The sequence below is a fragment of the Macrotis lagotis genome, chromosome 6, assembly GCF_037893015.1.
Source record: "Macrotis lagotis isolate mMagLag1 chromosome 6, bilby.v1.9.chrom.fasta, whole genome shotgun sequence".
Taxonomy (NCBI): Eukaryota; Metazoa; Chordata; class Mammalia; order Peramelemorphia; family Peramelidae; genus Macrotis; species Macrotis lagotis.
In genome coordinates, this window is record NC_133663.1 from 180,804,016 (window position 1) to 180,826,425 (window position 22,410).

At 37.2% G+C, this 22,410-nt stretch overlaps 2 protein-coding genes across 4 annotated transcripts in view; one reads left to right on the top strand and one right to left on the bottom strand.

Moving 5' to 3' along the window:
• Positions 1-22,410, bottom strand: part of COL4A1 (collagen type IV alpha 1 chain) — a 248,010-nt gene that overhangs the window by 183,590 nt on the left and 42,010 nt on the right. Inside the window, exon 1 of one of the 2 annotated variants that reach the window (XM_074192026.1) lies at positions 10,718-11,313. The exons of the other annotated variant lie outside the window; for it this stretch is intronic. Within the exon in view, the coding sequence (XP_074048127.1) occupies positions 10,718-10,804 (87 nt within the window). The 5' untranslated portion in view covers positions 10,805-11,313. Of the gene's footprint in view, positions 1-10,717; positions 11,314-22,410 lie in introns of those variants that run through there. 2 annotated transcript variants of the gene reach the window in all.
• Positions 10,994-22,410, top strand: part of COL4A2 (collagen type IV alpha 2 chain) — a 273,441-nt gene continuing 262,024 nt past the window's right edge. Inside the window, exons 1-3 of one of the 2 annotated variants that reach the window (XM_074192025.1) lie at positions 10,994-11,178; positions 11,898-12,036; positions 12,136-12,187. In XM_074192025.1, coding sequence (XP_074048126.1) covers positions 12,005-12,036; positions 12,136-12,187 — 84 coding nt within the window. In that variant the 5' untranslated portion in view covers positions 10,994-11,178; positions 11,898-12,004. Of the gene's footprint in view, positions 11,179-11,388; positions 11,497-11,897; positions 12,037-12,135; positions 12,188-22,410 lie in introns of those variants that run through there. The other variant, XM_074192024.1, reaches the window with a different exon arrangement.

A 22,410-nucleotide genomic window follows, 5' to 3' on the forward strand; every position in this document is an offset into this window, starting at 1 on the left:
AAAACCATCTGGGCAGAGATTCAGTCATACAAAATGCTGGCTTTCATGAGTATCCAAATATCCATTTTACTATTATTTTAGATGAATTATCTTTTACCATGTGAAAATTCTTACCAGAAGGAAAAGTTTAAGAATAACTGTACCTGCCAGAAAATTAGTGAAGATTAACTTTCTCAACAGACCCAAACTTTCTCTATTAAACATTTCATCCTTGCTGGATGTGAGTGGGAGGAACAGGTGAGTTTTTTTTTATCATAGTCTTAATCTTTAAAAAAATTAAAAAGTTGCAATTCATCCCCCCAAAAGATAATATATCTATCTATATATTAGGCTACAGTCTCCTTAAGGGAAGAAGAAATGTCTACTGTAGAGACACCCCACTTTCAAAGTTTCATCAAGAAGAAATCCCACCTGACTTACTTTAATGAACAGATAAGGATCATTTGGAAATGGACTACTGGTTAACCTCTGCTAAATTATTTAAAAACTTTAGAATGTTACCCTAAGTTATGCAAATATTTCCCTGTGATCTAATTTATAGTATTCAAATCAAAGCTATACTATCCATGACCAAGCTTAGCCCTCTGTTTAATTATCTCAAATTCCTTATTAATCAGTCAAATTATCAAATGAATCTCTCAAATGTAATTATATTAGGAATAGTACAGGCTACCTATAAGAACCTTATATCTTCTTATTTCCTGCTTCCATCACTTTCTTAGACCATCATTCATATACTTTAGACATACATTCCCCCCAAAATATATAGGTATGTATATATGTACATGTACACATACATGCCAACTGAATCCTAACAAGATTTTATATATACATTTGTATGTTTATATATAAGTATGCATGTTCATATATATATATATATATATATATATATATATATATTTCAGTTACAATTATTGACATTATAATATCACATTGCTAGAAAAAGTTATCCAAAATGGAATCTGTCCTGGATCTAGTATTAATTATCCTGTGGCAATTCTTTTATGTAAAATATCATGAGTCCATTTCCCTGTTTTTGCAGTTTTTCTCTTAAACAATAAGTACAAGATATTTCCTGAGGATTGCTGACCAAAAGGAAGAAATCACTTTAAACAATCTCCAGCTGGTCATTAGTCCTCAGGAAACATGATCCCTAGAGGTTATTATTATCTTAGCAAACAAAAAAACTAAATCAAAACCCCAAAAATTGTGATTCTAAAGTAAATAATTGGGTGATTTTTTTTAAAGTTATCAAAGATAAATGGCATTATCTTTTCTGTTATCACTTGTCATTCCAGTTTCATTGTATAGTATTGTCTTGTTCAGTGAATTCTCCCAGAACTAACCACTTTTAATGAAATCACCCCATTTAAATTAAAAAAGTTCTCTCATAAGCTGAAACATAAGCCTAAATGAAATCTCACAGATCCAAGATGTCCAAGACACCATATTCAGTGACCTCCCTTATATTCAGAAACGAGAAAACTAAGGCCCTTTGTTATAATGAGAACTAAAGATATTATCTTCCAAATTTTTCCTCAAATCATGTCTTGAAAAATCTATGCCCCTTGCTCAGATGCATCTCCATCCTCTCCCTCAATATTAAGCAAAAAATTATCAATAACACCTGATATTGGGACAGCTAGGTGGCCCAGGGGATTAGAGCACCGGCCCTGGAGTCAGGAGTACCTGAGTTCAAATGCAGCCTCACACATTTAATAATTACCTAGGCGTATGGCCTTGGGCAAGCCACTTAACTCCATTTCCTTGCAAAAATAAAAATAAAAAATAACACCAGGTCTCATAGGTTCATAGGATGTGGGGAGGTACAGCAAGAGAAGCACTTCAATTCAGAGGATCTAAACTCCAATCTTAGCTCTGCTATTTACTAACTGTACAGTCCTAGGCAAGGCACTTAATGTTTCCAGACCTGGGTTTTACACTTATTCCAATACATTGGAATCTATTAAATGCCTATATTTGACAGGTACAGGTGATAAAGCAATAGAGTACTGGGCTTGGAATAAGGAAGAACTGAGTTCAAATTCAACATCAGACACAAATTGTGTGGCCCCAGTCAAGTCACTTAACCTGTTTGCTTCAGATTTCTCATAATAAAATAAGGACTAGAACCTTCTACTATAATATACTATATTAATAGCCTTATACTATGTTAACCAGGGTTATTGTGGAATAATTGGTATAAAACACTTAGCATAGTGTCTGGCACAATGGTAGGTACTCCATAAACATAGCAATGTTATGTTTATACAAGAAGCAGATCTGGAATTAAATAGTAACTGCTTTGCATTTACTGGGTCAACCAGTTGTTGTTGACTACAATTCTAGTTGTACTCTACATAAAAACAGCATTTGTGCTGCTGTCTCCCTTTCTTGATGTCCTCAGCCCTCTCTGTTTCCTCATCTGTACAATGAAGTGGAAGTTTCCTGGCTTAGGGTTAGCCAGTCTAGCCTAATTGTCAGGCAATCTAATATAATTCATCCTTTTTTTTTCTTTAACAAAGGTATTGTTGTACCAGTGTTTTTCACAGGACTAGGACGATTTTTGCTACTTTAAACAATTCTCCTAAAAGTCTGTTAATCAAAAAGTGTTTATATGTTAGATCCTGTGAAAAAGGTTGGAGATAAAAATGACCAAAATATGATCTGCATGAGGAGATCAAGGAGTTTGCTTCTTAATCGGGGAGACAATATGTAAAATAACTACATACATACATACAAGTTATATACAAAATAGATCTAAAATAATCTTAGAGGGAAGCCATGGAGTTATGAAGGAGACCAAGGTAGAAGGTGGGATTTGAGCTTAGCTTTGAAAAAAGGAAAGAAGCTAAGAGATGGAAGTGAGGATGAGCAACTTTCAAGGCTTAGTAGAAGGATATTAATAGAAAGATATGGGGTGCAATGCATAAAGAATAACAACTAGACCAGTGTTGCTGAATGGGAAAAAATGGATGGAGGAGAATGGAGAGTAAGAAATCTGAAAAAAACAAAGGATGAAATAAGGGCTGTAAAAATGCTGTGCTGAGAATTTTATATTTTATCCTGGAGGTCAAATATGATTCAGAGTCTTCTTTAGACATCAATATGATACATGTGTAAAAAATAACTTTGCAAAACAGATGTTCTTGTGCAACATGGAAATAGTATTGTCTCTGATTTCACAAGCTTGGCATCATCTGTTCTTACTGCAAGATCACGGAGAGCAAATCATCTCATGATAAATCTCCCCCTTTGAATTACCTGATATAAATGAGGAAATAAATGACAAATCAATATATTTCTCTCATATGTATACATAGATATAGATATAGATATATCTTGTTGATATTTAGATGTTTTCTTATTATCTCCTCTATTAGACTGTAAGCTCCTTGAAGGCAAGGACTGTCTTTTACCTTTGTTTCCTCAGCACTTAACAGGGTCCCTAGCACATAGTTGTTTATTCATTCATATCTGACTCTTCGTGACCCAATTAGTCATTGCACACCAGCACTGTCCATGGGATTTTCACAGATATTGGACTGCATTGCCATTTCCTTCTCTAGTGGATTACGGCAAACAGAGGTTAAGTGACCTGCTCAGGGTCACACATTTAATAAGTATTTGAAGTCACTGAGTCGCCTAGCTGCCTCCTGACTCATCATAGGTCTAATAAGTGCTATTTAAGAGACTGGTTGATAATATTGAAACCAATATTCATATAATCAGTTTCCTGTAATCAGTGTTGTGTGGGCCAGAAAACAAGTATATATTTCTCAAGCAGCTATATACAGGGTTAAATGCCTGCATCCTATAAAGTGATAACATTTTTCTTTTCTATGAGTACATTAAAAAAATGAGCTGCCTGAAATTATATGTGGAAACAGCTTTGGAATGCTTCAAATTACAATTGGCAAATACTGATTTGTGCACTTAAACAACAAATGAATAAGCTTATTTTCTACAGCAAACCTCTGGTAATATAATTAAGTTTATTTTCATGAAATGTGCAACCACAGAAAAATTGTGTCCAAAAATCTACTTCTGAACTGGCCCATGTTCATGTAATTCAACAGAGCTTAGGAATAGAGGGGTATACAGATATCCCTTCCAAATGTTAATGCATCAGGGACTCTGGAAAAAGAGCAGCTGAAATCAATTTTCATTTTTCTCAGTTCAGAGCAAGGATTTCTGTGATCACAGGACTGAAAGGAAAATTTCCCAGGCTGCATACAAACACTGCATTAGGAATCAAACAAAATTATTCCAAAGTTGCAACTTTTCCCTTATCCACCTCCAACTACCACCACCCCCCAAAAAGATGAAAAAGACAGAATATTTCAAATTGTATTCAAATTTCTCATTTGAAAACAGCAGATATCTCTTACCTTACCACTGATCTCACAATATTTAATAAACATATTTCACATAGCACTATTATTTTATGCATTCTCAAAATTAAACCTAACAAAATTTCACCATCATATTCCCACACCAAGGAATAAACTATTTATATAAAGATTTCTGAGTTGTATATATTCCCAAGTCATGTTTAGTCTATGGTAAAATACCTATTCTAAATACTGAATTCTGGAGAGGAAATTACCTTACTTAAAATGATTACTACTAGAAACTTCTCCCCAAACAAAGTTACACAATATGATGTGGCAAAATTAACTGAGTCATAAAAACCTGTCTTCAAAGCCTCATGAAGCAACTTGAATCAATGGTAGCCAAGTAGCTTTCAGACAAGCTTCATGTAGGGGTCTGGGTAAAACCAATTCAATAAGTAATTACTGAACACTTGGCATGTAACAAAATATAAAAGAAACATAAGATTATTCTCTGCCTTCAAGAAGTTTACAATGTACCTAAAAGATAGTAATAACAAAAATGAAACAGGGAACAATGGCCAACACAAAATGTTGTCACTGTCTCTGAGTACAATACTGGATTCTGAGAAAGAAAAATGAATGTAGGCTCAAGTAGCTGACAAAGGCTTAGCAGGGCTAGTGTTCTAGCTAGGAACTAATTGATGAATAGAATTAGATGCATTAAGAAGGAGGGGAGAAAGGAAAATAACCAAGGCAAGGGAAATAGCCAGGGAGAAAGGAAGCAGCACAACATGTATGAGGACCAGGGAGTAGAGCTGTCTCACTTAATGGGAGCAATCAAAAAAACTGATTGAATAAATAAGATGGACATTGTTGTTGGGACCTGATTGAGCCTTTGAAATCAAAATGTTCAATATGGAGGATTTTTAATAAATCAGACATAATAGATAGGTTATAAGTCAGTTATTAGTCACTATAGTATAGTCTTGGGTGTGAGGATAGATTCTTAAGCTTATATAGTTAGGAAAAAGGCAAACTTATTCCTTTGTTTCCATTAGAGAGTCTTAATTATGAAGGCACAGTGGATAGAGCACTAGGCACTGTCAGGAAGATGTCTTCCTGAGAGCAAATCTAGACTCATACATCTACTTACTAGCGTTATCATCCTGGTCAAGTCACTTATCCCTGTTTGCCTCAATTCTCATATATAAAATGAGCTAGAACAGGAAATGACAAACTACTCTACTATCTTTACCAAGAAAACCTCAAAAAGGAAATCACAAAGAATTGGCCACACTAAAATCATCAGATAATAAAAATTCCTGAGGAATTCTATTAAGGAAACTTTCATCAGGTTTCTTGATAACAATAATCATGAAAATTGATTTGTACCCATCAATAGGTACCCATTCATTCCGTTCACCTTTTTTTAGAAAAAGGGAGGGAAGAGTATTTTACAAAATCTTAATAGTATGCAGAAGTGGAGAAGATCAAGGGAGCCCATGAGGCTTCTATTATAATACTCTATCCATGAGCCTAGGAAGTATGGGAGGTGGAGAAAAAAGGGAAAGAGAAATAAGAATAAGACATTTAAAAGAAATAAAGACTATACTTGCAACAATGTGGTTATGATATAGATCAGGAAAAAAAATCAAAGATTACTCCAAGGTCTACAGCTTGAGTATCTAAAGGAAGACTGGGACAACTGACAAAAATGAGTCAAGTTGCACAGGGGAACTGCTTTAGGGGATAACCTCAGTTTCGGATATGTTTGATGTGAGTTGGTGATTTATGATCTGTAATCATTTGGATGTACAGACCACAATACTGAGTAGAAATCATTAGGAAGAGAGACCTAAGAGTCTTTGGATCCCAAGGGGCTAGGTACAGCAGTGCCTAGCATCATGTCTTTCATATGGTAGACACAATAAATTCTTATTCAATTAAATCAAATTGAATTGATAGTTAAAACTATAAGAATAGATTTCCAATAAAGAGGCTACATAGAAGATTCAAGAACTAAATCTTGGGAGAATTTCTACATTTAAGTGGAATGAGCATTCTGGTAGGTAGAAGGAAAACTAAGTAATTCAGTGTCAGAGGAAAAATGGTCTGTAACTTTAAAAGTCACATTTATTATGGAAATATTCCTTATTCTACATCCCTTTAAATTATCACAGATCATCATAGAATTAGTTCTATTGTGCTATCCTGGAAATGACCATTTTAATCCCATAATATCAGGAAGAATAATGTTACTATGTCAATAACTTTTAAAAGTTTCTATTGTTGCTATGACCTTTCCTATCATCACATCAACTTAAAATCCTCAGTCCTTTGTTAGGAAACATGCATTTTAATGAAGGTATGCTTCATTTAAAGAAGTACTCAGGCATTTCTGGAAAATCTGTGAGTAGAAAAAAGCTATCAACCCAACTCTATCAACCCAAGAGTTTAGCAGTTCTATATTCATGCTATACTCACCTAAATAATGGTTTACATAAGGAAAAATGAAAGACTTCTTGCTTTAAAAGGTAACTCCTTGAGGTTTCATAAAGAAAAAGGATGGGGTAACTTGTTGGGTATACATGGCACAAGTGAGAGGAAAGGTAAGGAAGGAGATAAGGATCTATATAAGTGTCCACAGTATTCCAAATATTGTGCTAATGTACAGTCAATGAATCTGAGTTCAAATCCAGTCTTGGTCATCTGTGTAACCCTGGTCTCATTTAACATGTCTGGGGGTCTGACTTTCCTCATCCATAGATTAAAGACTACATAATCTCTTTATTGTCTCTTCCACACAAAATCTATGATCTTATTAACATTGAAGAAAAATTGCATCAACTCCTAATAGACTATTGAGAAACTGGTAAGCTTTTCTATAATGGCTAAATGACATTTCATCTGTCTTATTGTGATATTTCCAGAAAAAATGGATGCTAACATTTTTAGTATATTTTGATGTTTATTTTTTATTTTATCACTCATATTAAATTTCCTTAATGACATGATTTGAGGTTACCACTAAGAAATTATATAAACTCCATCATCATGTCCATCCTGCAAGCATAAAGAGGAGCTATTTCTTCAAGTGATTATTATTTAAAGAGTATCACTTATGAGCACAATTTGAACTCCTGCTCATCACTAGTCCTTCATTAATATCTGAACTTGTTATTACTAACATTACTAACTATGAGAAGTTTGCTGGCAGTTTTGTTAATGAATAATTTCCAATTGTGTGAATTTCCTTCATGTCCTTGACCAAGGGGGGTTAAATTTTCTAGGTCATTTTCTACATGGAGCTAGCCATCCATGAAGTAAATTTTCCCAACATTCTCTAAAATATGCCCACATGCCTACAGAGGCAATAAAAGTATGAATGTTTAAGGTCTTTACTTATAAATAAGTACTCCCAGGTGCTTGGTATCCTATAGATATATAGCACTTCCCATTGAAGTAGGTGTTATGAAAGGAACTTTTAAAAGCCACCTGATCCAATCCCCTTATCTTACAAAGGAGGAAACAGACTTGGAGAAGGTATGTGACTTGCCCATAACTACAAGAAAGGAGCAGAAGCAGAATTCTGAACCCAGGTTTTCTTGACTCTAAATCCAACATCCAACACTCAAGTCAGTATGCCATATTTATTATTATAGAAGTTTCTAGTGATCCTGGCCCAGTAGCAGATATGAAAAAAATACGATTTTTGAAGTGCAAATTCTTCATTTTTCAATGAGGCCATTTTTGGACTACTGAACAAAATTCATTCTTGCTCAGTGGAGATTAATCTGCAACAACAAAAAAAGAATCAGGGTCCTACCTTCTCAGCACAATACAAAAACATATCCTGTAGCAATTGGTACATACCTTCAGATTTCAGGAATAGAGATCTCTACTATTACTGGACAGATAAATTCAATCTGAGAAAAAAGTTATATAGCCACACCCTTTGCCCAGAGAGTATCAGTAGCAACAGTATCAGAGAATGCCTGTTCTTAGTAACAGAACTCATGGAAGAACTAGAACAAATCATTCAGATCAACATAAATTATACTGTTAAAATTTGAGATTATTGGTAGTGATAAGGCATGAAGTTTTCAGAGCACACATGCTGAGCTTCTTTCTACCATCTAGTACTGCAGGTCTTCCATTTCTAAGATAGCTTCAGAAAGAAAAGTTAGCTTAAAGTAGAAATGAAAAATATTAATGTAGGCATTTTCCCTGCAAACAAGTCTATGTCATTTGCAAAATCCATGATCCTATGAACTTCTGATTAGAATAATATATTTAATTTGATACAATACTATGAAGTAGGATTTATGATCTTCATTTTGAAAAGCAATAAAACTGAGACTGGAAAGAATGTAAATGATTAGCTATGACTAAGGCAGATCTCAAATTTTCTGTCATAGATTTAAAGTTTGTATTCTCTAGCAGTCCCCATACCCCATTGTATCTTGACACCTGACAGTTTGGTCTCTAATGAACAATAGTCAAATGTGGATTCTTAGTAATCATAATAATGATAATATTGTTATATTAATAATAAATATCAACAAGAGAGCCCATAAATAGAATCTGCATTCAGTGATCAGGCACATATTACCTCCCACTATATGCCAAGGACTGGGCTGGCCACAAAGAATACAAAGCCATGCCTTTAAATATCACATAAATTTCAAAAGATCCTGATCATCTAAAATATGTCAATTAAAATTAACTCAGGTTTACTCAGGCGAGCAATCAGAATATCAAAATAAAAATAAATTATTAGAAGTACATTTTCAATTAGAGAGCCTTCTTTGATTTGCTTTAATACTAAGGTAATCTTTAGAATGTAGGCAATCCTTGATATAGCATTCTTGAGTCAGAACTGATACCAATAGATGAGCATTATCCAAAGGAAAAAGTGTCTCTTTCTGCCTCCTTAAAAAACAAGCATTTGAGCTCCATCACTAAAAAATCATGTGGGTACCTAACTGAACCTGATATTAGACTAGAAACTAGATTGGGAAGAACAATCTAACTGTTCAGAAAATTAGTGACTTGGCATGATCATTATTGGCTTCCTTCAGAAGCCAATATGCATCTATAAGCCAGAATGCATATATGTTAGTAATTTACTTTGGGAAGTGATATTTGATAACAGCCAATGACTATAAACAGTTAAATGGTACAGCTAGAAAATGACTTTAGCTTAAAAAGGTAACAGCACCCACCACCCAAAAAACGTAGATAAATGGTATGAGGGGAAAAGATACTGGAGAAGAGGGAGGGGAGGGAGATCTGACAGCTAGTAAAAGTATTTCTAAATTATATGAGAAGAATTTTAAATGTGTTTGTCACTGCACATTCTAAAGGACTCTTTATTTGACTTAGAATACTTGCAAATGGCTAAAGCATTTATTTTCTTTGAAAAAAACCGGGAAGAGGGGAACCATCTCCATATCAGGGGCCTAGCCAGTAGAGGAAGCTTTGATTTTTGCACACTTTACAAAAAAAAAAATCTCCCAAATTCCTTCTAGCCAAGCACATAGCCAGAGGAAATGAAAACTAGGAAAACAATTTGCACATAGAACAATGAGATATGGTTTCACTTTGGTTTCAAGAATAAAAATAAAGTTGGTTCTCCAATGGGAGTGGGGGGTTTAAAAGTTGAGATTACTGTTGGGTATTTTACGATTTTAAATGAACAACTATACGTTTTACTTTTCTGTACTTGAGCGTGCTTCAGCAATAGAAAAGCCGTGGGAAAGCAAAGATACAGCTGTTTCCAGGCAAATGGCCCAGAACTGGTTCCAGCATCAACCACCAGAGTCTCCTGGATAACGAGGGAAACACACGCCCAAGGCGACTCACATGCACATGTGTGTGGGGGGCTGGCTGAGTGTGTGTGGTGTGTGAGTACACCAGGTTACAGCTTGTGAAGGATCCAGGGACTCCATACAGGTGACTAATTCTTCGATACTTTCTGCGCAAAAATGACGTCCCCGTAAAATTCATTTGGCTTCCTAGCCTCACTTTAACCCACCAGAGAAAGGGCGAAGCTACTAGTTGCTTCCTTCCCCTTGGCTCCCACCGTGAACAGATGAGTTCTCTAAACTATCTCCTGCCTAACTAAAACAAAGAACGGTCTGTAATGGATGCACTCGCAGCCTATCGAGCAAATTGGAGCCCAGACAACGGCCCAAAGAAATCCACCTTGCAGGGTGGCATGTTGGCCCAAATGAAGTTCCCGGTTGGGCGATCCGGGGGCTCCCGGCCCAAAATCAACCAAGAGAGGAAAGAGGACAAAGGGACTGGGCGGCAGGGGCCGGGGTGAGCAAGAACAGGGCTTGCGAGGCCAGATGAGGGGATTCCTGTAGAGGACTCACCTTTGCAGCTGCTTTGCTCCGCTCCTCGTTGAGCAGGAGGGCAGCCAGCAGCAGCAGCAGCAGCCAAACAAGCGGCCGTGGACTCATCCTCCTCCACCTCCCGGGCTGGAACCGGTAGCGGACTGGTCAGCTAGGACTCGGCCCCCACCCCCCGCGGGTGAGGCACTGGACCCTAGCCGGGTCTGCCGCGGGGTTCCTGGGCCTGAGGCTGGCGCGGTCACTCTCGGGAAGCCGGTGCGTGCTCACTCGACATCTTCTCAGGCGCTTCTGCTCTGCGCCAGTTCCTCTGGAGTCAGAGACTTAGAGCTGATCGCGTAGCTCCCCTAATTTGTTGGCCCTGTTCCCTCCCCTTTGAGTGCGCGGGCGGCGTTTCAAATGGGAGGACCCGACTTTTGTGCGTGTATGAGAGAGGGGGAGAGAGGAAGGGAGAGAGACGGAGAGAGAGAAAGAGAGAGAGGCTGGTAAGTAAGGAAGCCAGTGTCTATCCTTTGCAAGTTTTCAGCTTCCCTAGCCACCCCAGCGCTCCTGCCCCAGTCTCCGGGCAGAAGTCACAGAGCTGGGTGCTCTGCCTCTCCCCGCTTCTGAAGCCAGGGCTTCGCGGGTAGGGGAGGGACCTCAGGGAACCAAGAGAGGGGAGGCGGAGGAGGGGGGTGGGGAGAAGAGAGTGCACTCCCTGTGTTTGTGTATCTCCGGCTTTTGCCTGCTACTTCCACTTGGAGACTAGGTTCTGGAAAGGGAAATGCTTGCACTCCACAGCCCCAAAGTCCTGACCTGGAAAGGTGAGAGTGGCCCGGCAGAGGGGATCTGGGGTTGTTGAACTCTGGGGATGGAAGAACTAGAGAGGCTTGAGGAAACAGACTGGTGCTGCTCTCTCCGCATTTGGGCTGGGAAGGAGGGTGTAAGGGAGACGAAAGGGAGATTTCTTTGGCTCGACATGAGCCACTACTGCTTAAGAGGACAGGACTTCTCCCTCTACACTGTCGCAGTTTTCACCTAAGGAGGGAACTCCAAGGACCAGTTCCAGGAAAGCCCCTTGCAGGAGGGGATGGAGAGGCTCCCACATTCTGACCTGCCAGCATTACTTCTATTTTTGCTCAAGGGCCGGGTGGGGAAGAGAGAAAAGAAACCGTGATGTCAGCTTCTTGAATGTATATTTTTATTTCTTGGTTTCTACTTCCAGGCTAAAAGGGCTCGCCGTTGCTGAGAGCCCGGGGCTGCTCTGCTGGCCCAGGGATCGGCGTTCCGGGGCTCCCAAGGGCAGTACCTGTTGGAAAAACGGGCTGCAGAATGTACACAACTGCCGGCCTTGCCCTTTGGCGGTAAGATCCTTTCCCCCTGCTCTTTCTTCTCCTTTTGGCTATGTTCATTTTGAAAACCGATTTTCAAAAACTGTTTTTCTCCCACCTTCTCTCATGTAGGTATCCACTGCTTTTCGCGCTGATCATAGTGCTAAATGGGAGGGCACACGCTGTAAGTACTCAGGTCCTCTTTCTCTGCGTTTTAATTGTGGCGCCATAGAGTTATGAACCTCAGGTATCTTTGACAAAAGGCTGCTCAGGGTAGGAGGGGTGCATGTGCTATGTAACTAAGTCTCCCAGCGCTGGCCTAGGAAAGTTTGTTTCTAAGTCTACATTTCAACCTCTCAATTCTTCCCTGCTGGTGTTACCCTGCAACTACCTAGGAAAGAACCCGGCTTTGGCTGTTACACAATAAATAACAAGGAATTAAAAACGTAGCCAAAGGCCATCATTTCTTTTTGGAGCAGGCATGTCCCAAACACTAGCAAGGAGATCTGGGTGTGAGCCACGTGGCTGGGAGCAACAAATAATTGAAGTGAAGAAAAGAGTGCATTCACCTAAATACTTACAGGATGCAGGATAGTGGCTGCTTCCTCTTTAGTTTGCTTTTGTACCTGATTTTAAGGAAAGATTAGAGAGGAACTGAATTCTCTAAAATAAAAAAGAAAATCAAAGAAAATATGAATGCTCCCTCCCAGTTTTTACTCTTATTCTTTGAAAGCTGGTCCTCAGTTCTATTTCTTACCTTAAAAACAGTCACCCAATTTCTTGGGGCCTCAGTTTCCTGTAAGAAAGATACTTTCCATCTTCAAAACTTTGATCCTATGGCTTAGTGATAAAAACAATTTTCATCTTTTGATATTGAACTCAGCCTTAGTTTAGAAATAATTAAGGTGACTGTCTAAGGGAGTTTTTTTTTACTTGTCTGGGCATATCAAATGAAATTCAGTAGACTGAGTGTACATCATTTAAGCAAACCTAAATTATTATTAAGATCTTTTGTCCTTCTCCTCCCCACCATCTATTTTCTTTGTATTTTTTTTCAGAATCTGGTTCACATGTGATGAGTCAAAATACTGCTAGAGAAAATATTTTTTGCTCCTTCTGAATACATGTGTATACAGTGATTTGTAAGAAAACCAGTTCATTCTCATTTCAAATAGTACTAATTTTTTAAATTGGATAGTACTTATTCCTTAAATTGAAAGGAATTGTCTCTCAGTAATTTTCACTCATTGGTCACTTTAACTTCTGAAGTCGCTCAGAATGTCCAACATCTTTTTGATCTTACAGTTCTGGAGGTATTTGAAACAAGTCTCCCTTTTTTCCCTCAATTTATTCCTTTCTCTTAATCACAATGCTCCTGCCATCCAAAATGTCTTTCATGTTAAGATATCTCTTTTCTCTCTTTCCCATTAATTATTATTTTTAAATTTGTATTTATTTAAGGCAGTGGGGGGTTAAGTGACTTGTCCAAGGTCCCACAGCTAGGCAATTAATTTTTTTTTTAGGTTTTTGCAAGGGAATGGGGTTAAGTGGTTTGCCCAAGGCAACACAGCTAGGTAATTATTAAGTGTCTGAGGTAGGATTTGAACTCAGGTCCTCCTGACTCCAGGGCCATTGCACCACCTAGCTGCCCTTCTTTCCCATTAATTATAAAGATTCTCCTGATTTAAGCTTATGATTTGGACTTATTTTTGTACTCTTCCCTACTCCATCTTTGCTTTTTTAAGAAGGTCAGAATCAACTATGCAGAAGTTGAGTCATAATAGTTAGATTTATGGGGAGAGGTTTAAGTGAGAAATTAATATATTTAAGGAGAAAACCTGCATACTTGAAGGAATTTTTGAATCCATTTCTTACAAAAGAGAATGTCTCTTTAGCCTCTTGTAGTAAATATAACATCTCATGCTACTGCAAACCACTAGTTTGGGCTAATTTCTCAATATTTTTACTTCAGCTCTATTTCATATAAGTTTTGGTATCAAAACAAAAAGACAGAAAAGACATTAGAAAGAATTTGGCTAAAAAATAGTTATGGGCTTTTCAATATTGACTAAAATTTTGATGTTAAAGTTCATTCCCCTCTTTCTACTATACTTGAATCTGAGAGCAACTGATTAGTGTCAATAATGAAACCTGTGAAGTGGCTGAATTCACAACTCATATTTCTAGTGTGTTGGAACCAATTACCATATTATACATAATTATTACTTTGGGTATTATAGACCAAAATACATAAAACCATGTCTTGGGATTCATTTTTGGTCTAAACAGGGTCTATCTGTAGAAAGGAATTTGGATTTTTGGCAAACATCCATTGATGGTGCTCTTTATGCTTACATTACACAAAGAAATTGTGCCAAAGATTTATGACTCCCAAAGTAGCTTCAATGTACGATTTCTTTTGGGGTTAAGTGGCTTGCCCAAGGCCACACAGCTTGGTAATCATTAAGTGTCTGAGACTGTATTTGAACCCAGGTACTCCTGACTCCAGGGCCGGTGCTTTATCCACTGCGCCACCTAGCCGCTCCCTTTCAATGTACAATTTCAAAAGAGCTGAATGGAAAAAACAAAAGAAAGGAATTAGGAAGGTCTTTTTCAGATTTTATTTATTTATTTGTTTTTGCCTAAAAAGAAAAATGGAAGAGACTGTTTGAGGACTCTAGGGGGAAAATAGCCAAATTTAATATCATTTAATCATGACCATGAACAATCTAGTAAATTTCTTAAACTAGCTTCATCTGAAAAATGAGAATAGCACTAATTGTTGTTCAGTCATTTTTCAGGCCTTACTAGAAGCCTCATCATGAGACTAGGGTCCATAGCCCTATTTGCATTATAGTTAGTAATAAGCTAGTTCCATGGGAGGAAAGGAACAGTGACTGTAACAATGCCTATTTCATGTAGAACTTTATACTTTACATACATTTTCTCATTTGATTCTGCCAACAACCCAATAGTGAGATTACTAGGGGAATAGAGTGCTAGACTTGGAGTCAGGAAGCTCTAAATTCATCTCTTCCTTGGCATTGACTAATTCTGTGATCCTGGGCAAGTCCTTTTAACTCTGTTGGAACCATCTTTCTTTTCTATAAAGCAAAGGCATTAGATTCAATGACCTATAAGTTCATTTTAGCTCTAATTATATGATCCTATAAGTAAGTTCTGGAGAAGGAAATGGCAAACCCCTCCCAAATCTCAACCAAGAAAACACCAAATCTCACACCAAATCTATGAGGGAGATGCTTCTGTCATCCTTGTGACTATTATTGCCCAGGGTCAAACAACTAGTACATGTGTAAAGTGAGATCCTGACTTTTTAAATGAAATACTTTAACTACTCAACCATTTATCTCTGGTAAGGATTATTTACTCTGACTGAGAATGTAATACTGGTTTGAAACAGTGTAGACCATCAAAGAAAAACAGTGAGGATCTAGGGAAAAAATACAGTCCTAAGAAACAGAAGATTGGGCCATGTTGACCCAAAATATTGAGTAAGACATTTAATCACATTTTCTTTACCAGCTATAATCTAAGAAATAATGTCTTTCTTGGTTACTAGAGAGAAGGAAGCTTTTATTCATAGGGTTGTAAGGACCAGATGTGTAAGTAAAGTTAATAAATTAGAAAAGTGCTTTGGAAATTCTAAACTGCTATTGTAAACTATTATATCAGCCTCTTTTTATAACCATCTACTAGATATAGTAAGCTCATTCTATTTGTGCCCTGAAAAAATGACTAATAATATATAGTTTTACAGTTAAATAAGTTTCCTAAAAACAATCTCATGACATAAATACTACAAAATATTACTGTACACATTTTATAGAGAGGAGAATTGGAATTCAGAAAGGCCAAGTGGCTTGCCTTACATGTGGACTATGCTAAGCAATGGAATTGGAATTCAAATCTAGACCTTCTGATTGAAAGTTTAATCTGTTTAACACAGCATGGTGCTTCTTTCCCATCATTTCTCTGTTACTCTTACCTTAAAGTATGACAGTTCACACTTCTGTGGTTCTCTCACTATCTAGTTGTTAGCTGTTGGTACAGATTCCAAGAATTCAAGTTCATCTCCCAATTTAGTTCACTATTGTGTCTGTTTCCTGATCTCCGAAATGGATACATTAGCATTTTTTATATCAGATGATATTTGGAAAGTATTTTGTGATTGTTAAAGATATATCAGCATGTAATTAGATATATATTTTGTATATGTCACATTCAAAGCTAAGCCAAAGCATCTGTTTGCCCTAGAAAAAGTTTAAAAATACCACTGCCACTAGGTCCACTATTTGAGAATTGTACCATACTGTCTTAAAAGACTTTGAAACTTTGCTATAACTCAATCTGTGATTTACCACAAAAATACTTAAATGAAAATCTTATGGCACTAAAAATAGATGCAGTTATATAAAATGATATTAAAAAAGCATTCCATATGTACCCTGCATACTATATCCAAGTAAGCATCTTACCTTTCTTTCCCTAAAATAGGCTCTGGTTGCAGCTACTTACAATGGGCATTGTATCCTGTTGTATATGTTTTATGAGCATGCTCATTTTAAAGCAAGGAAAGATTTCATTCTTATCATCTACAAATGAAGTAATAATCTCTGTACTTGATATTAGCTACTTGACAGAGATGTGAGGAGCAGGTTATCAGAGACAAAATGATGTAATGAGAACATTGCCTCTTGAGTCAGAGGACCAACTAGACCACTTAGTAGATGGGTGGCCTTGGGAGGTCTCTTAACTTTTGGGTACCTTTGACTCTAAATCTGAAATACAATCTGTTAAAGCATTCAGTAAAGCTTAAAACTTTGTGAGGTATCATGTGTTGAAGGATTCTATACCTCTCCTTGCTTAATTTTCTCTCCATGCCTAAAAATACATATGTGTTTCTCATACTTCTCAGGGATTGACATTCTCTAGTATCTTATAGGAAGAGTAGTCATTCTACTTTGAACAGAGTAGCTTGCAGCTGCAGCAGATGGAAATGGACAAGCCCAGATGTGGGAGAGTAAATGTTTGGCTAACTTCAAGCTACTTTAACAGCAATTTTGTTCTATTCTGGGTCAGATGGCTAATTAAAAGTCAAAATTACAACAGAATGCCCAAAGTTTTCCTTTTGTTTATGACTTACTGCTCTTAATCATAGCAAATTTGAAATGTAGTAAAAGCCCCAACCAATGCCCAGAGTGCAATTCAGTGTTTTCATCCTAATGCCCAATTACTCAGAGTTAAAAAAGGAGAGGGGGGGGAAGGAAGAAGCAGCAGGATCTGATGCCAAAAGGGAGCAGAAATAGAAAACGAAAGGGAATTACCTATTTGGCTTGAGAAAACATGCAACTACAGTCTCTCACTTCTATTTGATCTGATTCCCTTTTCTGAATCTTAATGACCTTAGAAGGTCATTGAGTACATGGATAACATACAGAACTATATAAATGTACAGGAAGCCTACCAGTCAAAGCTACATACACTTACAGTCTCTGCTGCTAGAGGAAGTTGAGACTGAAGGTTCATTTCAAATCAGGAGTTCTGATTTGAAGAAAGACTGAAGTCTATCTACATTGTTCTAGGACAAATATGGTGAGCTCCAGAAGTGGAAGGGCCAGGTTGCTTAAAGAGTAGGGTGGCCAATTTGGAAAAATGAGAGAAAAGGAAGGAAAGAAAAGATGGATGGAAGGAAGGAAGGAAGGAAGGGAGGGAGGGAGGGAAGGAAGGAAGAAAAGGAAGAGAGGAAGGAAGGGTAAATAAAAGAACTGCAGATCTATATATCCTTTGTTGTTCAATCATTTTTCAGTTGTGTTCAACTCTTCCTGACCCTATTTGAGGTCTTTTTGACAAAGATACTAGAACCTTTTGGCATTGCCTTCCCTAGCTCATTTTATAGATGAGGAAATTGAGACAAATAGGGTTGTGACTTGCTCAGTCACACAACTAGTAATTGTCTGAGAGCAGATTTAGACTCTTTTTTTTTACAAAAGGCCTTTGCAGTTCCAACCCCCACTCCCATCCCCAACTTCACTTCATTTCCTCCCTCAAAGATTATCTTTTTCTGACACTGTGTATAACTTGCTGTATATAGTTGTGTGCATAACTAGGAATACCATAGTAATAATGTCTGCATTTGATGGTACTACTTGACTAGGATGTGAGGAACAATTTATTAGAGACAGGATGGTGTATTGGGAACAACACTGCATGTGAAGTCAGAGGACCAGCTCTTAACACTCAGTACCTGGGTGACCTTGGCAAGTCACTTACCTTTTGGGGGACCTTAGCTTTTTCATCTTTAAAATAGACTTGATACCCTTTGAAGTTCCTTTAAACTCAAAGTCTCTAATCCAATCAATGAAAGTACTTTTCAGACCCTAAAAGTCCCCCCCCCAATTAAAATGTGACTTCTTGAGAGCAGAGCCTTTTTCCCTCTTTTTTGTTTTTGGTGCCCCAAGCATTCAAAGAATAATGTCTTATACATAGTAAGGGCTTAGCAAATTTTTCTTGACTGATCAACCAACTCTAGCAGCATCATTTTAATCATTTTTACTCATTTAAGTAGGCCAGGTGGAAAACTTGAAGATCAAGAGACTCAGCTCTGCCTGATTCTGAGAGAAAGGGCATTCCAGAGAACAAAGGCATCTATAAGATCAATGTTTTAACCTGTCAAGCAGACCACCTAATAATCTCAGCTGTGGAGAAGGTGCATAGGAAGACAGGCCTAAAGAGTTTTCTAGGTTGCCATGAACCATCAGCAGGGATGGTGTATACAGCAGGAAATTGGGAATTGTAAGCTGGATTCTGAACTTGAAAGTTTCCAGATGGTCTTCCAGACCAATGATGCCATATCCTCCCCTAAATCAACAAGATTCTCTCCCTTTTATGAGACCAAACAATGAAAAAATTCAAGTCCCAAGACCTTTTTTTTTTTTTAACCTTTTCATTCTGGGTACTACAACTCCATAATTTGGAAGAGATTTGGTGGCCCCCATATATCTGTCCCACTTCATTTAAAGTCCAAAACAATTCCTCCTCAGTACTCCCCAAGAAAAAAAAAATCCATAAAACCCCACCCTTTCAACTGTTTTGTTAATTGAAAAATAAGCATATCTAACACCCTCTGGGGGAATATATTCTGGGAGGGCTTCTTGGGTGGCATTTATGCCAATGTCTCCAGTAAAATGTTAAGAATAAGCATCTGAGATCTAGTGATCTTCAGGTAGAATTAACTGGGAAAAGGGCTATCATACAACAAAGAGTTAAAAAAAAAAAACCTGGCACAATTGGTAGTTTACATTTAGAAACAGATATTTTTTCTAAAAGCAAACCTTAAAAGAAAGAAATGAACTCTAGAATAGAACAAGAGGAAATTAATAAAATAAACAAAAAATTGCTGTTGTGGACAGGAAGTTTGGGATTTAAAAAATAAAACAATAGGAAAAAGCATGGGTAAATGGAAATAGGAGACAAGCCTTCTATATTGTGTACTATTTTATGTGGTTTAAATGTTGCTACAAAGAAAATACAGTAGTTTTGGGAAGACAGGAATAATAGTTTAGTGTAACATTTTAGGATTATAAGGCACTTTGATATACATAATTACATTTGATTTTCACAACAATTCTTTGAAACAAATCATACGTATAGTACTAAAGTCTCCCCAAATTCTATAGATAGTAATACCAAGAGGGCTGGACTCTCAAACCCAAAGTTTTTAGACTAACCTTTCCAGGGTTCCTTTCATTGAACCAGATACTGGAAAGAGGAGAGAGACTTGGAACTATAATTTCTCTCCCAATTTGCTCTTTTCTGAATCTCGTCAGTAAATAATCATGTATTCAATGCTTACTACATATCACAAACTGTGCTGAGCGTGGAGGCTATGTAGGCTCAAAATTTAAGGCAGTGGGGAGGAGCAATATGGAAATAATATATGTACATAATAAAATGTGTACATGCAAATGTAATTTGGAAGTCATCTAGGAGGAAAGCAGAAAGACCTCTTAGAGAAGCTAGAGTCTGACTTGAGTCTTGAAGGAGGGAGAGTATGAGGGATAGTCACAGAAGGCAAAGATGAAGTATCCTGTGCAAAGAAAACAAAGATTCCAAAGTGAGTGGACCAAAGAGGGAGAAGACTACATGATAAGGCAGTAGAAACAAGAACAGAGTCTGAAGTGCTTTAAAAGTCAAACAGGATTTTACATTTAATTCTGGAAGTATTAGACAGTCTCTAAAGTTTGATGATTTAGGTGGGGTGACATTGTAAGACCAGAATTTTATATAGGAAGTTCTCTGGCAGTTGAGGGGATGATGACTGGACTGAGGAGGCCAAATACAGATTTTCTGTCCTTGAGCTTATTGCAGCCATAAATAATACAGTCTATTGATCGGGAGCCCTCATTGTCTCATCTGGCAAACAATGGCTTAGATGTTTGAGAGCAATAAAGTCTAATCCCATCTATGGCCCTAACCTATTATATAACCTCTAAGCAAACTTCTTAAGATACCTATACTGATTTCAATTATTTCCAAAAGATAGGTTGAAGAGTAGCTGCCTAGATAACAACCTGCAGGAGTAATACAAGCATGGAAATGTAAGTCTTGGAGCAGAAAGATAGGAATTCAGAGATGAGGTTGCATTTTCTATCCTACTCTTATGATCTGATGAAAATTAGCTAGCTAATTTTCTCTCCCTATAAAACAGAAATTGGAATGCTTGTCTAGATAGGTCTCTTAGTGTTGGCCTTTCTGTGTTAATTTAAAGAAATATCTTGACTGCCCATGATATGCTCTGTCTACAGTGATGTATCTTTTTTTCCTGAATGAATGAGTACATAAGTATTTTTTAAACACCTATATGTACAAAGGACCATGCTAAATGCTGGAGCTATAAATTGAAAAGCAAGAAAAATAGGGTCTTGTACTCAAATAGCTTATATTTTGGTAGGGGAAGATAAAGGTTTTATCAAAAAGTCAGATGGCAATGCATCTTTTTAATGCTTTTTCCACTGATAAAATCATATCCACTTCTGATCTTGAACCATTTATAATACCAGAGACTAGAATGTTGATCTTTTTGGTTCATGAGTTTGCCTCCTAAGTACATTGTCTCCTTCAAGCTTCATTCCATTTTCAGATGAACCAAGCGAAGGCATTCCATTTATGATTTCATTTCAGTGATATTTATTAATCAGAGTAATTATAAAATTTTAACAGAGATTGTGGGGACTGAGATCAAGATCTAATAATATGATCATTCTTTGTCATCCAGTTTCCTCATAGCTAAAAAAATAAACCTATCTCAAGCCCAGAGTAAAAACAGTTCTCATGCTTTACATTGTCCCCAACTTGATTTCTTTAGCTACAGTCAGTAAGTGCTACTGTTTGTCTTCTGATTACCCATAAAAGAAAGTTAGTATCTTAGAAAGACCAAGTAGATTTCTTAGATTCATACTGATATTAGGCTGGGATAAACTTTGAGAGGAAGTATAGATATTTTCCAACCTGCTTCTTCCTCCTCTAACTTGGGATAACCCTTCATATATTCTTCCTCCTCCTCTCCAGTTTCTAGGGTTGTCCTGGACAAGAGAAAGGAAAGGGAAATGTAGATATGTTCTAGACAGACTGGTGAGTGAGGCTTGAGACAGGGGGGGAAGGGAAACAAACCATTCATTACCTTAATTGCTTTTCATTGATGACCAAACCTAGCCACACACACTCATTCACACAAAGCATACAACATGCATGCACTCACTTAAGGGAGAACACATATGTTCAATCATCCTTCTCCCCACCCAAATTCTTAATTTGTCTCTATTACTTGGAACTGCTAGTGTTAGTCTCTGCCCTAGGCCTCAGAGAAAACTACTAAGGTTTTCAGTTCAGTTTAATTCAATAAACATTAATTAAGCACTTACTATGTGTAAGATACATTGGGACAATCATAAGGGGAATATATTAATGAGCAAATAATTAATACAAGTCTCTAGTTCACCATGAGCTCACAATCCATTTAGTAGCTGGAGAGAAAGGACATCAAGGGGCCAGGCAATTCTTAAATTCATAGATTTTTGAGCTCTAGGAGAAATTAGAGAACAGATAATTCACTGCATTTTAAAAATGATGAAACTGAGGTTTAAGATTATGTAATTTGCCTGTTACACATGGTAGCTCAATCTCACAGAAATGATTTGAGCTTAGTTATTTGACACTAATTATAATGATGATGTTAATAGCTAGCATTTATATAACCCTACTATGTGCAAGCTCTCCACAAATATCTCATTTGATCATTCCAACAACCCTGAGATGCAGTACTAACTCCAGATCCAGCATTGTATCATCAAGATACCTTCAAATTCAATGAAAAAATGTTCAAAAAAA